The 23365-nt window shown below is 42.2% G+C and overlaps 1 protein-coding gene across 6 annotated transcripts in view; it reads left to right on the top strand.

Annotated features, from left to right (window-relative positions):
• The window catches only part of LOC125457614 (arf-GAP with coiled-coil, ANK repeat and PH domain-containing protein 2-like), a 155466-nt gene that overhangs the window by 5787 nt on the left and 126314 nt on the right, over positions 1-23365 (top strand). For all 6 annotated transcript variants that reach the window (XR_009446667.1, XM_048542090.2, XM_048542088.2 and 3 more), the window contains exon 2: positions 14689-14746. Coding sequence is in view for 5 of the 6 variants with exons in the window: in XM_048542090.2 (XP_048398047.1) it covers positions 14689-14746 (58 nt within the window). In the remaining variant the exon portion in view is untranslated. The remainder of the gene's footprint in view (positions 1-14688; positions 14747-23365) is intronic.

Here is a 23365-nt window from a genome sequence, read left to right as displayed (position 1 = left end):
GTTCTGCCAGGACCACTTGCCTCCCAACCACATTACGGTCTGAGTTCAAACATAGACACAAGGGCTGAATTCTAGAGGTGACGTGAGAGTGACAGCCCTTGACATCCAGGCTGCATTTGACAGTGTGGAATCATGGAGTCCTAGCAAACTCTCCAGTGGTTAGAGTCATACCTGACTGATAAGAAGATGGTCTTGATTGTTGGTCAGTCATCTCCGCTTTAGGACATTTCTGCAGGAGTTCCTCTGGGTATTTTCCTAGGCCCACACGTATTCACCTGCTTCATCAGTGACCTTTTGTCCATCATAAGGTCAGAATTGGGGATGTTCAGCACCATTTGTGACTCTTCAGTATCCAGGCTTGGGATGACAAGTGGGAAATAGCTCTGTCACCACACAAATGTCAGCCTTTGACTATCACCAACATGAGACAATCTAACCACTGCCCCTTGGCATTCAGTGCTGTTACCATCACTGAATCCCCCACTGTTAACACTCTGGAAGCTATATTCATCAGAGATCAACTGGATTTGCAACACAAATGCAATGGCTACAAGAGCAGGCCAAGGCTAGGAATACCACAGTGAGTAACTCACCAAGGCTGTGCACCATCTGGAATGCACATCAGGAGTGTGATGGAATACTCACCACGTAACTGGCTGAGTGCAGCCCCAACAACCTCCAAGAAGCTTGACATCATCCAGGACAAAGCAGCCTGCTTGATTTGGTGATAATAAAATGTGAGGCTGGATGAACACAGCAGGCCAAGCAGCATCTCAGGAGCACAAAAGCTGACGTTTCGGGCCTAGACCCTTCATCAGAGGAAGTCCAAATATTCTGATGAAGGGTCTAGGCCCGAAACGTCAGCTTTTGTGCTCCTGAGATGCTGCTTGGCCTGCTGTGTTCATCCAGCCTCACATTTTATTATCTTGGAATCTCCAGCATCTGCAGTTCCCATTATCTCTGCTTGATTTGGTACTGCATCTACAACCAATGCCCAGTAGGAGCAGTGCGTACTATCTGAAGGAGATACTGCAGCAATTCACCAAACTTCCTCAGACAGCAGCTTTCAAACCTTCAATCACTTCCTTTTAGAAGGACAAGGGCAGCAGATATGGGAACACCAATGCCTTCAAGTTCCCCTCCAAGCCTCTCTCCATTTTGACTTGGAAATATATCACCTACCTTCACTGTTGCTGGGTCAAAATTTTGGAATTCCTTCCCTACTGGCATTGTGGGTCAACCCACAGCAGGTGGACTTCAGCAGTTCAAGAAGGCAGTTCAGCACACTCTCTGAAGGACAACTGTAGACAGACAAATGCTGGCCGGCTGGTGACGCCCACATCCAACACAATGAATAAATAAGGTCAGCTCACTTTTTTTTGGGAAAACTCTCTAGTTGTTCTTTATAAAAGACCTAATAGAATATTTAGAAATACATAATATAATCAAGTAGAGTCAAAAAAGCTTCATGAATGGGAACCCTTGCAGTACATGTTTGTTACCTCCATTCTAATCAGCGTAGCATATTTCAGCAGGGTGTGATATGTGCCATTCTCTAATCCTTCGACACCATCTCTAGATTGGCAGCAGGTTGGAAACCATGGCCAGTGCCTCCAGTTTTCTAGTCTTTCTTTTGTCTGAATGAAGAGGTTTTTTAAGGACAGATGAAATGTCTCAAATCTGAGTTAGTATGATTTGTTTTAGAAACAGCATAATTGTACACAACAAGATGTACATAATTGTACACAACAGAATTCATGCTCTCAATTTTTGAACAAATGTACATAATAAACCAGTAGAGTAAAAACAATTCTTCCTGTTAAGAAAACACTAACATATAAATGGTGTTTTCTTTTAAATCTTCCCATTTTGAGGTGCTCGTTTTGTATATGACAGTATTAAAATTGGTGTAATTTAGAATTGTCCAGCTATTCAGGTCTGCTGTTCCAAATTGAAAGGACTTGAATTTTTTCTCAAAATAAACAGAATTGTGGAGGGAGTGAAGAAATCTGATAGTGTCGCCTAATTTGTCTCATTGTAAACAACTTACGATAGATAATCATAACATGGCATTACAAAATCTGTTAACTGGCCCATTGGCCAGAGAAAACCATATGTGTGGATAGATTTAAACATTTTAACCAATGCTTGGCATAAGGCAGGCTTTTTTTCAATCTAGTAGAATTCCAGAGGTGACTGCCTTTTGACATCAAAGCATCTTTTGACTGTTTCGCTGGGAATTGGGAGCCAAATTTACCAACGGTTAAATGAAACTTCGGGGACGATGGAAGACAATTTGGGTTACTGGCTTCCAGTCAGCTCAGGGTAGTGTCCTAGATCCTGTCATTCTCAGCAACTCCATTTGATTTATGATGCAAAGGTAATCAGAAATGGAGATATTTAGCTAATGACTGCATGGTCTTCAATACCGTTTGCAACTCTTAAAATACAGCATCAGTTCATGCCTGCATGCAGGAGGACTTGGACAGTATTCGGTCTTGGACTGTAAGTGGCAAATAACATGCATAGCACCCAAGTGCCAGGCAATGAGTCTTTTCAACGAGAGACCTGACATGTCTTTCATTGACTTTTAACAGCATTACCTTCCTACAGACAGAATTCCAGGCTTTCACCATACTCTGGGTGAAACATGATTTTCATGCATTTGCTTCTAGTCTGTCATTATAAGCTGTAACTGCTGACCTCTTTGTGAAGGAGACTAAGTTCCTCTTATCTACTCGATCTAGACTATTCTCATTTTATATACCTTAATTAAATCTGTTTACAGCCTCCTCTGCTCCAAAGAAAGCAACTCAGCCTATCCAGTATTTTTCTCAAAGCTAATGTTTTCCTTGGTGACCTCATCTCACATCTCTGTGCAGAGAGAGATAATAGGAACTGTCGATGCTGGAGAATCCAAGATAACAAAGTGTGAAGCTGGATGAACACAGCTGGCCAAGCAGCATCTCAAGAGCACAAAAGCTGATGTTTCGGGCCTAGATCCTTCATCAGAGAGGGGGATGGGGAGAGGGTTCTGAAATAAATAGGGAGAGAGGGGGAGGCAGACCGAAGATGGATAGAGGAGAAGATTAGGTGGGAAATGGAGGTGTGGCTTGAGGTGGGAGGAGGGAATAGGTGAGAAGAAGAACAGGTTAGGGAGGCGGGGACGAGCTGGGCTGGTTTTGTGATGCAATGGGGGAGGGGGGGATTTTGAAGCTTGTGAAGTCCACATTGATACTGTTGGGCTGCAGGGTTCCCAAGCGGAATAAGGTTGCAGGAACAGCAACTCATCGGGTGGCATCATTGTGGCACTGCAGGAGGCCCATGATAGACATGTCGTCTGAGGAATGGGAGGGGAAGTTAAAATGGTTCGCGACTGGGAGGTGCAGTTGTTTATTGTGAACCGAGCGGAGGTGTTCTGCAAAGCGGTCCCCAAGTCTCCGCTTGGTTTCCCCAATGTAGAGGAAGCCACACTGGGTACAGTGGATACAGTATACTACATTGGCAGATGTGCATGTGAACATCTGCTTAATATGGAAAGTCATCTTGGGGCTTGGGATGGGGGTGAGGGAGGAGGTGTGGGGGCAAGTGTAGCACTTCCTGCGGTTGCAGGTGAAGGTGCAGGGTGTGGTGGGGTTGGAGGGAGTGTGGAGTGGACAAGGGAGTCACGGAGAGAGTGGTCTCTCCGGAAGGCAGAGAAAGGTGGGGATGGAAAAATGTCTTGGGTGGTGAGGTCAGATTGTAGATGGCGGAAGTGTTGGAGGATGATGCGTTGTATCCGGAAGTTGGTGGGGTGGTATGTGAGGACGAGGAGGGATCCTCTTAGGGCGGTTATTGCGGGGGCGGGGTGTGAGGGCTGTGTTGCAGGAAATGCAGGAGACACGGTCAAGGGCGTTCTCGACCACTGCGGGGGGAAGTTGCGGTCCTTTAAGAACGTGGACATCTGGGATGTGCGAGAGTGGAATGTCCCATCTTGGGAGCAGATGCAGCGGAGGCGAAGGAATTGGGCATAGGGGCTGGAATTTTTGCAGGGGGGTAGGTGAGAGGATGTGTAACCCTTTTTTCTGTGTGATCAAATCCTTCTGAAATCCACTGATCAGAACTTTATTACAAACTCCGAACTAACTGCTTGTATGTTAGGTCTAATAAACCTCCCATGCTCTTCTGTTTTTGTTCTACTGCTAGTACAGTACTCTACTGTACATGCCACATTAATCACTATTATTTGTCATGTTACTCTCAGGATTTATGGTCACATTCTTTTTTTTTAGTTAAGGACATCTCAAGAACGCTACAATGTGGAAGCTCATGAAAATAGGGAAGCTACCATACACCATCCCTCTGTAGAACATCCTACTTTATCCCTGTAACCCTGGCTAATCCACCTACCCTGCACATTCCTGGACAGTATAGCGGCAATTTTCCTTGGCCAATCCACCTAATCTGAGCATCTTTTGGACTCGTGGGCGGGGTTCGGAACTGGAGCACTTGGAAGAAGCCCACGCAGACTGGGAGAAGTTACAAAATCCATACAGGTACTTGCCCGAGGATGGAATTGAACCTGGGTCCCTGGCACTGTGGGGTAGTAGTGCTAACCACTGTGCCACTCATGTTGTACACAGTTCTTTAGTTTGTTACCTCCTTAGCTGGTTTTCCAAACCTCTCACTATTTACAAAGGGATGTCATTGGTCTGTTGCTTCATTTCCCTGCCTTTCCTTCTGTGAAGGAGCAAGGCACCTAGAGGTGTAGCCCTGCACATTTGTTTTTGGGGAATAATCCAATTCTCTTTTTTTTTTCCCAATTTATACTGGGCATTTACACTGTAGCACCATGCAATTCCAGGTTCTAACTATTTGTTTTACTGTTGGTGTGACGAGGTGCTTTTTAATAATGCTAACTGTAAATTCAGAGAATACAAATGAGTGCATCTCTTTTCATTCTTTTGGATCTTGGTATTGCTTGCAAGGCTGGAATCTACCAAATTGCTTTGAGATTATTATGTTGAACTGTTGTCATGCACTGAAGGAAACGTTCTTCTATTTGTTTGAGTAGGGAGTTGACTGGGTTAAACTCCCTGGATGAAAGGGTGATGATGTGTGTCTGTCATCAGGATGATGTGAAACAGCTAAGAAATTTAATGGTGATAAGCTCGTGTATTGTAGTTAAAGGCTGCTGATGGTAGTTGTTTGGGAGGTGCTTTTAAGAAGTTTCGGAACAATACTACAATGCTGCCTTTGCATCTTTTTAAATGGCACACGTTGTAGTCAGAGTACACCACTTGTGGATAGTAGATACTTAGTCTAATTGAAGTGTTGTTGATCCTGTTTGATCAAGGTGAAGTTGAGCTCCCTGAAGGTTGTTGCATATGCATCCTTCCTGCAGTGAAGATTAGTTCATCTCAGCCGATATGTAACTTGTACGTGATTTTAAAGGCTTTGGGAGTTGATGCCTAATCTTTGAAATTGTGAATGGAGTTAAACGTTACAGTCATTAGTGAATAGTCTCTCTTTAGGGTGTGCAATTGGACAGTCATTTCCGAATTTGCTGAAGTTGTTTAGACCCAGGACACAGCCTTAAGGAACTCCTTGCAATCCTTCTCTGATGCTGAGATTGTTGCAGTTGCTGGATACCAGTCTCTTGAATGTGATTTGAGCCACTGAAGAGTTTCTCCTGATTCCTATCAAACCAGGTTATCCTAGCTGCTGCACTCTGTATTGAACTTAGACATCAAGATCAATCCTTGCCTGGGTTCACCTCTGAAATTCGGCTGCTGTGTATTGGAGTGCTATGCATCAGTGGGTACTATGTTCAAGAGTAAGTATGGACACTGTTAATAATATCTTTCATTATTTTTGAGAGTAAGCTGCTTGGGCAGCATTTGGCTGTTTGGAGGTTGTTTTTCCTCTCTACTGATCTACACTGCATGTGGCACTCTAACAGATTTTATATTTTAAAATGTGTTCATAACTTGTATCAAACACTATCTGATGAATGCAGCCCAAGGTCTTCCACAGGTTCCAGTTCCTTGGTGTACTACAGCTAGGGAGCTGTATATAGTGTCCTTTCCACATTAAAACTTTGCAGAAAGTACCCCAAGCTTTACTGTGATCTGCACTGTTTAGGCCCCATCCTTGTGCCAGTCTACAGCCCTTGGTTATGGACAGCTCATTGGCGTTGGAAGATTGGCAAGTTTCAGGCAGGCCAAAGGGTGTCTTTCACAATATTGGCTGTGTAGTCGGAGTAGAGGTATTTGCATTGACTCCAACTGCACTCTACCAGCCATACAGGTCAGAAACTGGGAACTGCATGGCATGTAACTTGCCTTCTGACTCCCCAAAGCCTGTTCGTCATCTAAATGGCATAAACTGAAGTGTGATGAATCTCTTTTCTTGACTGTGTTTTAAGTATAAGGTCAATGACTTAACTTTGCACTGTTTAACATCTGTAATCATTCACTGCTTCCACCACTACCGCAGTAGTGTGAATCATCCAGAAGGTGCACTACATCAACTCGCAAGTTACTTTTGACAACATCATCAAACCCATAATCTCTACTGCCATAAAGTGCAAGGGAAGCAGATACATGTGAACACCACCTCCTAAGTTCTCAACTGAGCTGCACACCTTTCTGACTTGGGACTATTGTTTTTTCCTTCACTTTTTTGCTTGGTCAAAATCCTGAAACTCCCTTCATAACAGCACTGCAGGTTTATCTACACCACATGGGCTGCAGCAGTTCAAGGCAGTGATTCAAAACCATCTTTTCAAGGGGAATGAACGCTCTCCTGGCCAGGGGTGTCTGAATTTTGCAAAACACTTTTTTTAACAATGAGATCCTTTTGGAACATTCCGTAGAGCACTGTGCAAGGTCCTGCTCTAAGAGGAATTGGCTATCTGTCTCTTTGGCACTACAACCACCTCCAAGTCAGCAAACAGTAATGCTGAGACTGGATAAAGGCTCTGTTAGGAAGATTCTTCTCTTCAGTGATGTGTTCAACATGACATTTGATGTTCTGATTAGGGATTCACCCGACAGGATCAGTCATTTTCTACAGAGATTTGATATTGCACATAGACAGCTGCCTGTGGGAGTTGATGCGCAAGGTATTTTACTGCACAAACTTTTTTCATTTACTCATGCTCTTTTTAAAAATTTTCTCCAAGGCTTTCTTCAGGCCTGGGAAATGCCAGGGGCTAGGCTGGGATGAGATGGTGTTATTGGTCTAAGTTATTACGCATTTCCCACTGGGCTCTATCATGCTATTTGCCCACTTCCTGAGATCTATTCTTCACAATGTCCAGGAAAGATTTGACTCAAAGCATGGAGTAACATTGGGTATTTGCAACCTCTGTGAAGGAACGACCCTTTTCGAACTGAGGTGAGGAGGAATTTCTTCACACAGTGAATCTGTGGAACCCGCTGCCACAGAAGGCTGTGGAAACCAAGTTGTTGAATATATTTAAGACAGGTGGCTTCTTGATGATTATTAAGGGGGTCTAGTGTTATAGAGAGAAGGCAGGAGCATGGCTTTGCGAACCACAATCTGCCTTGATCAAATGGCGAAGCAGACTTGGAGCAGAATTGGGCCATTCAGCCCAAAATCTTATGGTGATCGTGCATCTGTGGTAGGAATCTGTAGAATGAGCTACTGTTTCAAGGATCAGTTTCATGCAAAAGTAACATGTCCTTTGGCTAAATGGTCTACCTGTTGTTATTTATTTGATTGGAGAAGTGTGATTCTTGTAAATATTGTGAGCATGCCACTTAGTACTTCTAATTTACATTTCTAAAGTTGGATAAATTTATTTTGTTTAGAGCCTGAATCTCAGTCTGATGGAAAGTATATTTAATCCTCAAAGTCCAGATCCTCGTGTATTGACATGTTAGTCACTATAGTCCCGGAGGACCACTGGAGAGTTCACACACTCATGCTAGAGAGAAATGAGTGGTGGTGAATTTAACCTGGTTGCCATATTTTACATGATCGTTGGCCCATAAATGGCAACATGATTGAAGTTAATATGATATTGGTTGGAGGGAAAGCTTTAACAAAGGCAAGAGGAGAGTAAAGTTATTTAAATATTTTAATTGATTTTTTTTACTATTTTGACAGCATCGACATTGATTATTATCTCATCTCAAGGAAGGCACTCTGACAAGACAAAATTACTTGTGCATAGTGATAGAACAGTACTGCACAGTACAGGCCCTTCGGCCCATGATGTTGTGCAGACCTATTATCCTACTAAGATTGATCTACCCTGCACACCCTAAGTTTTACTATCTTCCGTGTGCCTATCCAAGAGTCGCTTAAAAGTCTCTAAAGTATCTGACTCTACTACCACTGTCAGCAGCGCACTCTACATGCCCACCACTCTGTGTGAAGAACCTACCTCTGACCTCTTCCCCTATACCTTCCTCCAATCACCTTTAAAATTATGACCCTTGTAAATGTCATTTCCACCCTGGGAAAAAGTCTCTGACTATCCACTGTATGCCTCTCATCTAAAACTTCTATCAAGTCCCCTGTCATCCTTCTTTGCTTCAATGGAAAAAGCCCTAGCTCCCTCAACCTTTCCTCATAAGACCGGCCCTCCATTCCAGGCAGCATCCAGGTAAATATCCTCTGCACTCTCTGTATAAAGCTTCCACATCTTTCCTATAATAAGGTGACCAGAACTGAACGCAGTATTCCAACTGTGGTCTAACCAGAGTTTTATAGAGCTGCAGCATAACCTTGCAGCTCTTAAACTCAATTCCTCTGCCAATATAATATACAATGTATGTTATATACAATAAGAAATTGCAGATGTGCTGAAAGCATAGTGTAGGAGCTGCGCAAAATGTCAATTAAACCTTTTGTGAATTCAATCTTACTTTGCAGTGAACTTGAGAATGGCTGGCTTTCGTTTATTGTCATGATGTTGGGGCTAATTGCATATTGCTGATTTTCAAAATACCGTTCTGCAGGCTTTATACTTTGGTTCTTCTCACCATGGTTGCATATTTACTTTCCGTCTTGTGTAATGTACTAATCCATCGGGGGTGGGGGGAACACTATTTTGGGTTTATGTTTGTCTCTTGAATTGTGCACTCTACTGCCAGTGCCATCTGGTATTAGGAAAGGTTGTGTAAAATATTTTGTTTAATAATGCTTGTCTGGATGAAATAGTACAAAAGAGCTATAACAGAATGATAATTGAATAATGTTGATGAAAATGGATAAGCTTGCAAATGGCTTGAAGTAAACGCAATTTGTGGTTAGAAATGGAAGTGGTAGAAACAATCAGATCTAACCAAATCCATGGTCGAGTAACAGTTGACTGCTCGGTGCATTGACCTTTTATGTCACAGCTTGGATGTTGGCATGTATAATTGACAGAGATAAATAGTCTAAGTTTCCAATATGAGAGCAGATTGTTGTGCTTTCCTTGGTGTGTGTTATTTTAAAAAAAACACAATATAATGGCAGTGTTAAATTGTAATAAGGCCGCTGGGGGTTATTCTGATTTTTTGTTTTGATATCTAAACATACCCTGCTTGGCAGAAGGAATCCGGGAAAACACAAAGGCATTTTACACTTACGTGAGGAATAAGAGAATGGTCAAAGAAAGAGTAGGGCCGATCAGGGATAGCATAGGGAACTTGTGTGTGGAGCCTGAGGAGGTAGGGGAAGCCCTAAATGAGTTTTTTGCTTCTGTCTTTACGAAAGAAACGACCTGTGTAGTGAATGAAACCTTTGAAGAGCAGGTGTGCATGCTGGAATGGATAGAGATAGAGGAAGCTGATGTACTGAAAATTTTGTCAAACATTAAGATTGACAAGTCGCCAGGCCCGGATCAGATTTGTCCTCGGCTGCTTTGGGAAGCGAGAAATGCAATTGCTTCGCCACTTGCGAAGATCTTTGCATCCTCGCTCTCCACTGGAGTCGTACCTGAGGACTGGAGAGAGGCAAATGTAATTCCTCTCTTCAAGAAAGGAAATAGGGAAATCCCCGGCAATTATAGACCGGTAAGTCTCACGTCTGTCGTCTGCAAGGTGTTAGAAAGGATTCTGAGGGATAAGATTTATGACCATCTGGAAGAGCATGGCTTGATCAAATACAGTCAACACGGCTTTGTGAGGGGTAGGTCATGCCTTACAAACCTTATCGAGTTTTTTGAGGATGTGACTAGTAAGGTTGATGAGGGTCAAGCTGTGGATGTGGTGTATATGGACTTCAGTAAGGCATTTGATAAGGTTCCCCATGGAAGGCTCATTCAGAAGGTCAGGAGGAATGGGATACAGGGGAACTTAGCTGCTTGGATACAGAATTGGCTGGCCAACAGAAGACAGCGAGTGGTAGTAGAAGGAAAATATTCTGCCTGGAAGTCAGTGGTGAGTGGGGTTCCACAGGGCTCTGTCCTTGGGCCTCTACTGTTTGTAATTTTTATTAATGACTTGGACGAGGGAATTGAAGGATGGGTCAGCAAGTTTGCAGACGACACAAAGGTCGGAGGTGTCGTTGACAGTGTAGAGGGCTGTTGTAGGCTGCAGCGGGACATTGACAGGATGCAGAGATGGGCTGAGAGGTGGCAGATGGAGTTCAACCTGGATAAATGCGAGGTGATGCATTTTGGAAGGTCGAATTTGAAAGCTGAGTACAGGATTAAGGATAGGATTCTTGGCAGCGTGGAGGAACAGAGGAATCTTGGTGTGCAGATACATAGATCCCTTAAAATGGCCACCCAAGTGGACAGGGTTGTTAAGAAAGCATATGGTGTTTTGGCTTTCATTAACAGGGGGATTGAGTTTAAGAGTCGTGAGATCTTGTTGCAGCTCTATAAAACTTTGGTTAGACCGCACTTGGAATACTGCGTCCAGTTCTGGGCGCCCTATTATAGGAAAGATGTGGATGCTTTGGAGAGGGTTCAGAGGAGGTTTACCAGGATGCTGCCTGGACTGGAGGGCTTATCTTATGAAGAGAGGTTGACTGAGCTCGGTCTCTTTTCATTGGAGAAAAGGAGGAGGAGAGGGGACCTAATTGAGGTATACAAGATAATGAGAGGCATAGATAGAGTCGATAGCCAGAGACTATTTCCCAGGGCAGAAATGGCTAGCACGAGGGGTCATAGTTTTAAGCTGGTTGGTGGAAAGTATAGAGGGGATGTCAGAGGCAGGTTCTTTACGCAGAGAGTTGTGAGAGCATGGAATGCGTTGCCAGCAGCAGTTGTGGAAGCAAGGTCATTGGGGTCATTTAAGAGACTGCTGGACATGCATATGGTCACAGAAATTTGAGGGTGCATCCATGAGGATCAATGGTCGGCACAACATTGTGGGCTGAAGGGCCTGTTCTGTGCTGTACTGTTCTATGTTCTATGTTCTATGTTCTATACCCAATTAGAAGATGTCCGAGATAGCAAGAACTGCCAATGCTGGAGCCAAGTAACTATACAGTGTGGAGCTAGAGGATCACAGCAGGCCATGTGGCATCAGAGGAACGGGAAAGTTGATATTTCCATTTGGTACCCTTCAGAAACCCATTTCCAAAGAAGGGACCCAACCTGAAAAGTCAAATTTCCTGTTTCTCTGCAGCATGTCCTGTTCTGTTTCTCCAGCTCCACACTGTTATCTGAATTAGAAGATGTACCCTCCATTTGTGATACATGTTCTAACCAAAACATGACTATTTTTCTGGTGCTATTTATGTTTTTTTTTAAAAAAGCTCATCAATGCAACTACTTTATCCCAGCTCTGACTGTATTCTTTGTTTTGGGAAGATATTAAGTCTTCAGCCATTAGCTGATGTCACCATCAGTTCGTACTAATCTCGGGTTTTTCTATTATATGGATGATCTCTGTGGTTTGGTATTTACTTGGATTTAATATTCCAGTTACAGTTGAGAAGGGAAAAAATAAATGCCATCTGACTCAGATTTGTGTACAAAAATAACCTCTCTCTGCATTTTCTAACAGTCTCTATGGCAGCATTTAAAGATCCCTGTAGGTTAGGAATAATTAATTATTTTGTTAGGTAATATCACTAAATCAAGAAGATTTGAGGCTGAAGTTATGAATTCTGTAAAATATTCTTTTTGTTGCTGTGGTTGGATAGCCTTAACAAATCTTTTAAAATTTTACTCTTGGCATAATTACGTATTTGTTACTTGTCAATTGATTAGATAAGATCTATTTAAGGGTTTAATATGAACATGAAACTTGCATGCAAGTGGTGGAAATAGCAAGCTGCAAAGAACTCAAAATTCCACAACCAGAAAATCAGGTGAAAGTTTAGTAATTCTTCCAAATCCAGTTGCAAACATTGATAAGCAGTGAAGCAAAGGCTTCATGATCACCTCCATCTCCGTGTTCAATCATGGAAGCATGCAGTACATGAGGGCATAAAGAAATGTTGAAGTATTGATTTGTTCCTCTTACAGCTGGGTGTACTAATTGTTTTTGGTTTTTTGAGGTCCACAACATAAATGATAGTTTCGAGCCAGTTGGATTTTCTTTTCCTGAATGTCAGGAATGACTGCATGCATTGGAACATTTCTGGTGGAGCATGGTGGGAAGTGTTTAAACTTTTATTGTCAGAGATAATTGGAACTGCAGATGTTGGAGAATCCAAGATAACAAATTGTGAAGCTGGATGAACACAGGCCAAGCAGCATCTCAGGAGCACAAAAGCTGACGTTTCGGGCCTAGACCCCTCATCAGAGGGCTCTCTGATGAAGGGTCTAGGCCCGAAACGTCAGCTTTTGTGCTCCTGAGATGCTGCTTGGCCTGCTGTGGAGGGGTCTAGGCCCGAAACGTCAGCTTTTGTGCTCCTGAGATGCTGCTTGGCCTGCTGTGTTCAACCAGCTAAACCTTTAGTGTCCTTTTTTTAAGAAAAAAAACATTTTTCACAAGCTGATTTTGGAGCAGGAATAGCTTTCAAAGATCTGTCCACTAGACCATGCCAACCAATTTTAGAAATGATTTTGAAGGTCTTGGCAGTTGTTTACACTCCTTCAGAACTTCCTTTCTAACTTTTGGAGCTTGTGACTGAAAAATCTTTTTATGCTGGGGTTCGAAACCTACGATTTGGGAAACCATGCTCTCAAGTTTGGATTACAAGAATGAGAGGTGATCTTGTTGAAGCATGCAAAATTATTGAGGCTTGGTAGGGAAGATTAGAAGAAGGAGATTTTCCCCTGCCAAATTGAAAAGTTTATTTAGTATTGAAAGGGCAAGCTCTTCATTCAGGGAGGTAAATCTTGGGAATTTTCTGCTTCTGATGTCTAAAGGGACTCTTCCTTGAGCTCTGGGAAGTGATTTCTTGATATTTAAAAGTATTGATTTTTAAATATCGGTGTTAGTGCAGGAAAATGGCAGAATTATTACTTTGTCAGAAATGGTCCAAATGCCAACCAGGTATTCTAAATTAATCTAGTTCCACATGCCAGCATTTGGCCTCTCCCTCTAAAACCTTTTTCTATTTATATGCTCATCCAGATTCCTTTTTAAATGTTGTAATTATTTAGAGGATCCAAAAGAACTACAACACAAAAGGAGGCTGTTTTGGCTCATTGTCTCCTCACATCAACAAAGATCAAACTATACTAATTCCATTTTCCAACTTTTTGGCCCATAGTTCTGGAGACTGTGGCAATGCAAGTGAACGTCTAAGTACTCTTTTTTTTTTAAATGAGCTACTGATTTGACCTCTGAGATGGCATCGGCAGTTCTTACTGGAGTCAGAGATAACAGTATGGAGCTGGAGCAACACAGCAGGGCAGGCAGCATCAGAGGAACAGGAACATTGACGTTTCGGGTCAGGACCCTTCTTCAGAATTACTGATTTGAACTTTCCTTTTTTGGGCAGTGATTTCCAGATTCCCACCACCCAAAGTATTTTCATCAACTCTCCAGTTAGCCTTTTATCTCATAGCTTAGATTTATGCCCTTTGGTTATTGACCACTCTGCTAATGGTAAATGGGCTTTCTATCCATCATGCTAACGTTCTTCATAAACTTGTGCATCTTTTAAAGGTTGAGGCTAGCACCTGATAGTTCTCGAAGGAAAACACAGTAGTCTTTGCACGTAGCTGAAGCACTCTAGCCCACGCCACATCTTGACACAAATTGTGTCCTGAATGATGGAGCAGGCTGAACAGGCTAAATGGCTGCTTCTTATGTTTGTAGATGGGAATAGAAATAGTGTTTGTCACTAAAACTCCATTTTCTAAACTCTCTCAATCTGAGTCTGAAAAACTGATTGGACTAACTAGGTCAGTGTACCTTCTTGAGGTTTGGCATTTTTATTGTATTTTTCTTAATTGCTGTTCAGCCAAATGAGTCTGTGTGCATCCAAACCTTGTTTTCAACTCTCTATCCAAAGGTCGCCAGTAATGTTAGTGTATTTTGTGATTAGACAGAAATACATATTATCAAATACATGTTCCTTTTGCCATCCTTTTAAGGGAGACCCTCAGACTGTACCTTATGCTTTTCTTTGTTAGTTTAATGTAATTTATGATAGGTGCAAGCTTCTGAGAACACTTTATACATCTATGTTGCTTGGGCACATGTAACCAATTGTGATAGCAGAACTGAAAACTGGTGAGCATTAGACAATCATGATGATGGGGCTATTTGGCATGTTGTGAAGGATTAGCAAAGCAAAATGACAATCATAGTCTAACTTCTGTTCTCTCCTTAACAGAGCTGGCCTAGAAGATGTTGAAGGGGATTTTGCTGAATTGGAGTCAAAGCTGGACAAGGTGTGTATTATATATATGTATATATTATATAGTGGTAGTATTTCTTTGTTTACATGGGCCATCTGCCAACACCTTTTATGTGCTTGATTTGTGACACAAGTGGTACATGATTTGAGGAAATATCAATGGTTAAGTAAGAAACCGTACTTGCTCTTTCTGCAAGGAAGTTTGCATTTGTCAGGACTTGTGCCACTGTAATGCCAACAAGTTCTAGGAAATAATGTGCCAACGATCCTTTGTTTTCATATCAGCAGGAAATATTTTGAAGTAGTTTTTTTTTAATATCATGTTGGAATGTCAGTACAGACCCATTCAGCAATGTGTGTTCTTCAAGATGATAAGGATTTCAAAAGATTTTACGTAGATTGTCCAGTTATTGGTTGGTATGAGCAAACCAACCACAATCTACTGAAGAACTTTAGACATTGCCCAGTTTATTTCCATTTTTAAAAATGGAAATACTCTTTTTGGCCCTTTAATTTAAATAATTGCCTGACTTGGGTTGTGTATATTCACAACCGACATGATTTGAGAAGACTGATATGGTGGTAACATCATTGGACTAATGCTATGGAGACAGTGGTTCAGTTCCCACGATTGCAGCTTTGGGAACTTGATGTCAAATCATAAATATGAATTACAAGCTAGTTTCAGTAATTGTGACCAGAATAAAGGCTGTTGTAAAAACATTTTTGCAGTTGCTCTTCGGAAAAGAAAATCTATTGTCATACCCTGGATTAGCTTGTGTGGTACGTGTGATTGACAGCAATGGGGTTGTCTCTTGACTGGCCTCCGAAATGGTCTTGCAAACCAGTCCTTTTTTCCTTCTTGGTTTTGTTCTTTCTGACCCCTGACAAGTCAGACCATGTGGCATCAACTTGCACACCAGAAATGATAAAAACACACCCACCCCTGCCAACACTCCTCACTAATATCTGTGAGCTTATGCCAAAATTGGGAGAGCTGTCCTGCATATAGGTCAAGAAGCAAACTTAGTTATGCTTGCCAATTTATGCTTCATAGTACCATCAGCATTCATGATATATCCGGTGCCAAATACCAGAGGTTAAAATACTAATTGACCAAGCCCAGTCATCTACTTCTTTGTTTGGAATTTTATTTGTAATTCATGCGTCACAAACTCCAACCACAATTACTGGTTTTGCCATATTTTTGCACTCATTTCTTGCTCAACCAGCCCTTGAAAATATTCACCACTTGTTCTCTAGCTCCCATTTAGTTTCAGGCATCCCTTTTAGACCCTAGCTTCCACCTTTTTCAGATGAGACACTATAAACAAACGTAGTGAAAATAAAACCAGAAATAGAAAGTGACAACAGTTATATTCTTATTTCTCTTTTTAACTGCACATTACTGTTCCAAACATTCCTTTGCCAATCTTTCTAGCAGTTTGAGCTTGCTGCTTTCCTCTTAAAGCAGTCAAATAGCTGACTGCTGCTGTCCACCCATTTCAATTTGAAGAATTCTCTGTTCTACAGTATCTGTTTTAAAACTCCAATATTGTCCTTACCGTTTCAATAAATTCATGCATTTTAAGAAGTCTCTATGGGGACATTGTGTGTTATTGACACATCCCAACGATGGAAATTTCAAAACATTGTGCTCCAATTTTTATTTTTTTGTGCTTTGTTTTGGAATAATATCTTCCAACTGGGCATTTTTTTGTAGTTTTTAATTAATTGGAAGATCTAGAAAGTGGCATTTTGGCTTTGTTTGGCTACCCAGCCAATTAAGCTGTCAAATTGGATTTTTAGATGGTTTTGAGGTATCTCAAATGAAGCTACTGAATAAGAACCCATGGTTGGAGGTGGTGGATTAACTTGGAGAGAGGATTTTAACGTTTTCAGGACAGTGACCTATAACTACTAATGGGCCACAGATCAATTCTGGGGGTACAATTCTTAATGACCTGGATGAGGAAAATGAATAAAATAATAGCCTGCTGTGAAAAAATACTGGCATTGGAGGCAGGCCAGAGAAGGTTCAGTAGGCTGATGACTGGTATGGAGGGCCTGATCTAATGAGGATGGGTTGAGTAAGCTGGGTCTGTACTCATTGGAAGAGAGAAGTATAAGAGGCAACCTTACAGCAATATACAGGTTTCTTAGAGGATTTGACAAGGTAGATGTGGAAAGGTTGAATTCTCCTTTTTATGGGTCAATTTCAGGACTAAGGGATTGCACATTTAAGACATATGACTAAGAACATCCTCTCTGAGAGTAGTTTGGGTCATTAAAGTATATTCAAGGTGAGGAGACAGATCCTTCGTCTGTAGGGGATTCAAGAGTTGTATGGAAATGCCATGAGCTATGATCTCAAGACAGAGCAGTCTCAATGGGCTACTTGTGCTCCTGTGTCGTATGTTCTTAGATATGGCCTTGCTTTGACTAACTGCAGTTAGTTAACGTTTTCCAGATTGTTGATGCCATTTTGCTTAGTTTCTAATACATCTACTTGATCTTCCCAAAAATCTGAGATTTTAATTGTAAATTCTGCTCTAAGCCCATTTTTATAGAACATAGAACATTACAGCACAGTACAGGCCCTTCGGCCCTCGATGTTGTGCCGACCGATCTGAAGCCCATCTAACCTACACTATTCCATGTACGTCCATATGCTTGTCCAATGATGACTTAAATGTACTTAAAGTTAGCCAATCCACTACTGATGCAGGCAAAGCATTCCATTCCCTTACTACTCTCTGAGTAAAGAAACTACCTCTAACGTCTGTCCTATATCTTTCACCCCTCAATTTAGAGCTATGCCCCCTCATGCTCGCCGTCACCATCCGAGGAAAAAGGCTCTCCCTATCCACCCTATGTAACCCTCTGATTATTTTATATGTTTCAATTAAGTCACCTCTCAACCTTCTTCTCTCTAACGAAAACAGCCTAAAGTCCCTCAGCCTTTCCTCGTAAGACCTTCCCTCCATACCAGGCAACATCCCAGTAAATCTCCTCTGCACCCTTTGCAAAGCTTCCACATCCTTCTTGTAATGCGGTGACCAGAACTGTATGCAATACTCCAAGTGCGGCCGCACCAGAGTTTTGTACAGCTGCAGCATAACCTGTTGGTTCCGGAACTCGATCCCTCTATTAATAAAAGCTAAAACACTGTATGCCTTCTTAACAGGCCTGTCAACCTGGGTGGCAACTTTCAAAGATCTGTGTACGTGGACACCGAGATCTCTCTGCTCATCTACACTACCAAGAATCTTACCATTAGCCCAGTACTTTGCCTTCCGGTTACTCCTACCAAAGTGCATCACCTCACACTTGTCTGCATTAAACTCCATTTGCCACCTCTCAGCCCAGCTCTGTAGCTTATCTAGGTCTCTCGGTAACCTACAGCATCCTTCGTCACTATCCACAACTCCACTGACCTTAGTGTTGTCTGCAAATTTACTAACCCATCCTTCTACGCCCTCATCCAGGTCATTTATAAAAATGACAAACAGAAGTGGACCCAACCCCAGCCCTTACGGTACACCACTAGTAACTGGTCTCCAGGATGAACATTTCCCATCAACTACCACCCTCTGTCTTCTTTCAGCAAGCCAATTTCCGATCCAAACTGCTATATCTCCCACAATTCCATTCCTCCGCATTTTGTACAATAGCCTACTGTAGGGAACCTTATCAAACGCCTTGCTGAAATCCATATACACCACATCAACCAGTTTACTCTCACCTACCTGTTTGGTCACCTTCTCAAAGCACTCAATAAGGTTTGTGAGGCACGACCTTCCCTTCACAAAACCATGCTGACTATCCCTAATCAATTTATTATTTTCTACATGATTATAAATCCTATCCCTTATAACCTTTTCCAAGACTTTACCAACAACTGAGGTAAGGCTCACTGGTCTATAATTACCAGGGTTGTCTCTACTCCCCTTCTTGAACAGGGGAACGACATTTGCTATCCTCCAGTCATCTGGCACTATACCTGTAGACAATGACGAGTTAAAGATCAATGCCAAAGGCTCGTCAGTCTCCTCCCTGGCTTCCCAGAGGATCCGAGGATAAATCCCATCCGGCCCAGGGGACTTATCTATCTTCACCCCAAGAAAGGGAGTTTGTGGAGTGCCTCCGAGATGGATTCTTAGAACAGCTTGTACTGGAGCCTACCAGGGAGGAGGCAATTCTGGATCTGGTTTGTGCAATGAACCGGATTTGATCAGGGACCTTGAAGTAAAGGAGCCGTTAGGAGGTAGTGACCATAATATGATAAGTTTTAATCTGCAGTTTGAGAGGGAGAAGGGAGAATCAGAAGTGTCAGTATTGCAGTTGAATAAAGGGAACTATGGAGCTATGAGGGAGGAGCTGGCGAAAGTTCAATGGTACAGCACCCTAGCAGGGATGACAGTGGAACAACAATGGCAGGTATTTCTGGATATAATGCAGAAGGTGCAGGATCAGTTCATACCAAAGAGGAAGAAAGATCCTAAGGGGAGGCAGGGGCAGCCGTGGCTGACGAGGGAAGTTAAGGACTGTATAAAGATAAAAAAGAAGTATAACAGAGCAAAGATGAGTGGGAAGCCGGAGGACTGGGAAGTTTTTAAAGAGCAACAGCAGATAACTAAAAAGGCAATACACGGAGAAAAAATGAGCTATGAAGGAAAACTGGGCAAATATATTAAAGGAGGATAGCAAAAGCTTTTTTAAGTATGTGAAAAGAAAAAAAATGGTTAATACTAAAATTGGGTCCTTGAAGACAGAAATGGGTGAATTTATTATGGGGAACAAGGAAATGGCAGAGGAGTTGAACAGGTACTTTGGATCTGTCTTCACTAGGGAAGACACAAGCAATCTTCCAGATGCAATAGTGGCTGAAGGACCTCGGGTAATGGACGAACTGAAGGGTATTTATATTAGGCAGCAAATGGTGTTGGATAGACTGTTAGGTCTGAAGGCCGGTAAGTCCCTGGGATCTGATGGTCTGCATCCCAGGGTACTTAAGGAGGTGGCTCTAGAAATTGTGGACGCATTGGTATTTATTTTCCAAGGTTCTATAGATTCAGGATCAGTTCCTGCGGATTGGAGGGTGGCAAATGTTGTCCCACTTTTCAAGAAAGGAGGGAGAGAGAAAACAGGAAATTACAGACCGGTTAGCCTGACGTCAGTGGTGGGAAAGATGCTGGAGTCAATTATAAAAGATGAAATTATGACTCATTTGGATAGCAGTAACAGAATAGGTCAGAGTCAGCATGGATTTACGGAGGGGAAATTATGCTTGACTAATCTTCCGGAATTTTTTGAGGATGTATCTATGAAGATGGATAAGGGAGAACCAGTGGATGTAGTGTACCTGGACTTTCAGAAAGCCTTTGATAAAGTCCCGCATCGGAGATTGGTGAACAAAATTAGGGCACATGGTATTGGGGACAAAATACTGAGTTGGATTGAAAATTGGCTGGCTGACAAGAAGCAAAGAGTAAGTGATAAACGGGTCCCTTTTGGAATGGCAGGCAGTGACCAGTGGGGTACCACAAGATTCGGTGCTGGGACCGCAGCTGTTTACGATATATATTAATGATATAGACAAAGGCATTAAAAGTAATATTAGCAAATTTGCCGATGACACAAAGTTGAGTGGCAGTGTGAAATGTGAGGAGGATGTTATGAGAATACAAGGTGACTTGGACAGGCTCGGTGAGTGGTCGGATGCATGGCAGATGCAGTTTAATGTGGATAAATGTGCGGTTATACACTTTGGCAAGAACAGGAAGGCAGATTACTATCTCAATGGAGTCAAGTTAGGTAAAGGGGAAGCACAACGAGATCTAGGTGTTCTTGTACATCAGTCAATGAAAGCAAACATGCAGGTACAGCAAGCAGTGAAGAAAGCTAATAGCATGCTGGCCTTCATAACAAGAGGAATTGAGTACAGGAGCAAAGAGGTCCTTCTGCAGCTGTACAGGGCCCTGGTGAGACCGCACCTGAAGTATTGTGTATAGTTTTCGTCTCCAAATTTGAGGAAGGACATTCTTGCTATTGAGGGAGTGCAGCATAGGTTCACGAGGCAATTCCTGGAATGGCGGGACTATCATATGTTGAAAAATTGGAGTGACTGGGCTTGTGTACACTTCAGTTTAGAAGGATGGGGGGGATCTGATTGAGGCGTATAAGATCATTAAGGGATTGGACACTCTGGAGGCAGGAAGCATGTTTCCACTTATGGGTGAGTCCAGAACCAGAGGGGACAGTTTAAAAATAAAGGGTAGGCCATTTAGAACAGAGTTGAGGAAAAACTTCTTCACCCAGAGAGTGGTGGATATATGGAATGCTCTGTCCCAGAAGGCAGTGGAGGCCAACGCTGTGGATACTTTCAAGAAAGAGATAGATAGAGCTCTTAAAGATCGTGGAATCAAGGTGTGAGAGATAGGGATGAGTGAACTGCAGTGAAGAATTACTGCAGTTTTGAAAAAAAGACATCTGGTACTGAGCTGAGTGATAAAATAAGGGAATGAAGGCCAAGCAGTTAGAAACCAGAATGAACTGGACCCAAACTGCTAAGTTTTGCTTTGCACCATAGACATAGTTAAAGCGCATGCTTAATGAGACAATGCATATTAACTTTCACGCCCATGCTTACGAGACTGCTTAAATAACATAACATGCAATGTATGAAGAGGGTGGGACAAGGGACGAAATGGGAAGATTGTGCACCTTGGAGCTCAGATTGGACAGGGCCGAAAAGGGAGGACATAGATGGATAAAATAATGTATAAAAAGGGGCGGCTCCCTGGCCTGTGTGTGTCTCAGGCAATGGGAGGCACTCGATTCTGCAGACTTGTAATGAAGCGCAAGTAACTTGTTTCCAAGACTTTGTCTCCTGACTTTGTGATTGTGAGCACAAGGATTTCTATATCTCACAAGCTTGGGGGCTCGTCCGGGATCCACGCTCTGAGTCATCCGGTGGAGGGTTCGGAAGAAGGAAAGGCGCGCCCCGCTGATTTCAGTGATCCCAGACATCCTTACTTGCCGTTGGGCGGCTCGAGCGAGTGGTATCAGGATAGGAGACTCACAACCCAAGCTTTTCTATACAGTGTACATTTTTAAAATCCTTCTATAACTTGTGACCTTTTTCTGCGGGGGTGGGGAGAGGTGGCCAGAGCCACTCTTTGAGCTTGTACTGCATTTTTCTGCCCCTTTTTTGTTATGGGCCAGGCCAGACCAGACCCACTCAAAATGTTAAGGTAACCTACAGCCTAACTCTCTTTCTTGAAGGATAAAGTAAAGTGCTGTGTTCCAGATGCAATTGGACAAGTCAAACTACATAGCATTAAGCAAAACACAATTTATTCAAACACTGGATTAAATACAACAAAGATGAACTTTTAGAATAACTTCACAATAATAGATACAGTAACCATTACTAATTGGATGTTCCAATATGGTAATAACCGTAAACACCTCCCCTTGGCAAGAAAGAAAATCTGACATCTGACTTCTGATTTTGTCCTCATGGAAACGCCTGCATTAGGAAGAGAAACCCCAGGTTCTAACTATAACTGAGAGGGGTTGGGGGCTGGTGGAGAGTAGCTTTTACTTCAAAACGCCAGCAGCTTCTGCTGAATTTAAAAGCTTAAAGACAACCTAGAAAACCTATTTAGGCTGCTTCTATTTTTCTCACTTTTTTTTTGGTTTATTTAAAGAAAAGAACAAACCCAAACCCAACCACTGTTCTGAACCTCTTGTTCAATTTCTCTCCTTAAAAGAAACCAAGACAAAATTACACTTCTGAAAGCCGCAATATTGTCACACCTCCCCTCCTTTTTTTGGGGGGAAAAAAAACCACCAATTTACAAAAATGCTTTCATCTTTGAAAACTGTAAGTCTTGTGTTATTTGTACGCTACAACACATTGCCTTTGCATTCAAAGCTGTAACAATGTTTTGGCAATTACGTTCTTTTGTCCTGAAACGTGCATAATTTTCAAAGTGAATGGCTGCAATAATAAGCTCCATTTAAACAACAGGCTGGAATTTTTGTCTTTAAATTTCTCAACTTTAGGGGGTCATGATCAGTATGTATAATTGTCTCAGACACATAACATGTCAATGTTTATATTGCCAGTAGTAACGCCAACACCAAGCTCCAGGTTTCGTTCTCTCTTTGTGGAATATTTCCATTGATTTTAGTTTAGTGGAAAAATAACCAATAGGTCTTTCCATCTTCTTGTTGTCGTATTGTAAGAGTACTGACAACCACCTCACTCACATCAATTACCACCTTGGATGGTTTTGTGTAATGAGGTGTAGCTAGCAATTAGGTAGTGATTAATGTAGCTTACAGGCTATCAGATGCCTTTTGACAGTCTCCCGTCCACTGACATTTTCTGTAATTCTTCAATAAGGTAACAAATGGAGCAATCACACTGTTAAAATTCGGTATGAGCTTCCGATTAAAACCCACTCAATCCTAGGAATTATAGTACTCTCCTCTTCTTCAATAGTTTGAGAAACTTCCACAAAAACCTTTTCTTTTCACATTCCATGAGACTATTTGTTCGTGTCCAGTGACATGGCCCAGGAATGTGACTTCAGCTTTTGCGAACCTGTTCTAAGCCAGGTTTATTACCAAGTCTCAGATA

This window comes from Stegostoma tigrinum, chromosome 14, assembly GCF_030684315.1.
Source record: "Stegostoma tigrinum isolate sSteTig4 chromosome 14, sSteTig4.hap1, whole genome shotgun sequence".
Lineage (NCBI taxonomy): Eukaryota > Metazoa > Chordata > Chondrichthyes > Orectolobiformes > Stegostomatidae > Stegostoma > Stegostoma tigrinum.
The sequence above is the reverse complement of the archived record's forward strand: the minus strand, read 5'-3'. Positions and strand labels throughout refer to the sequence as shown.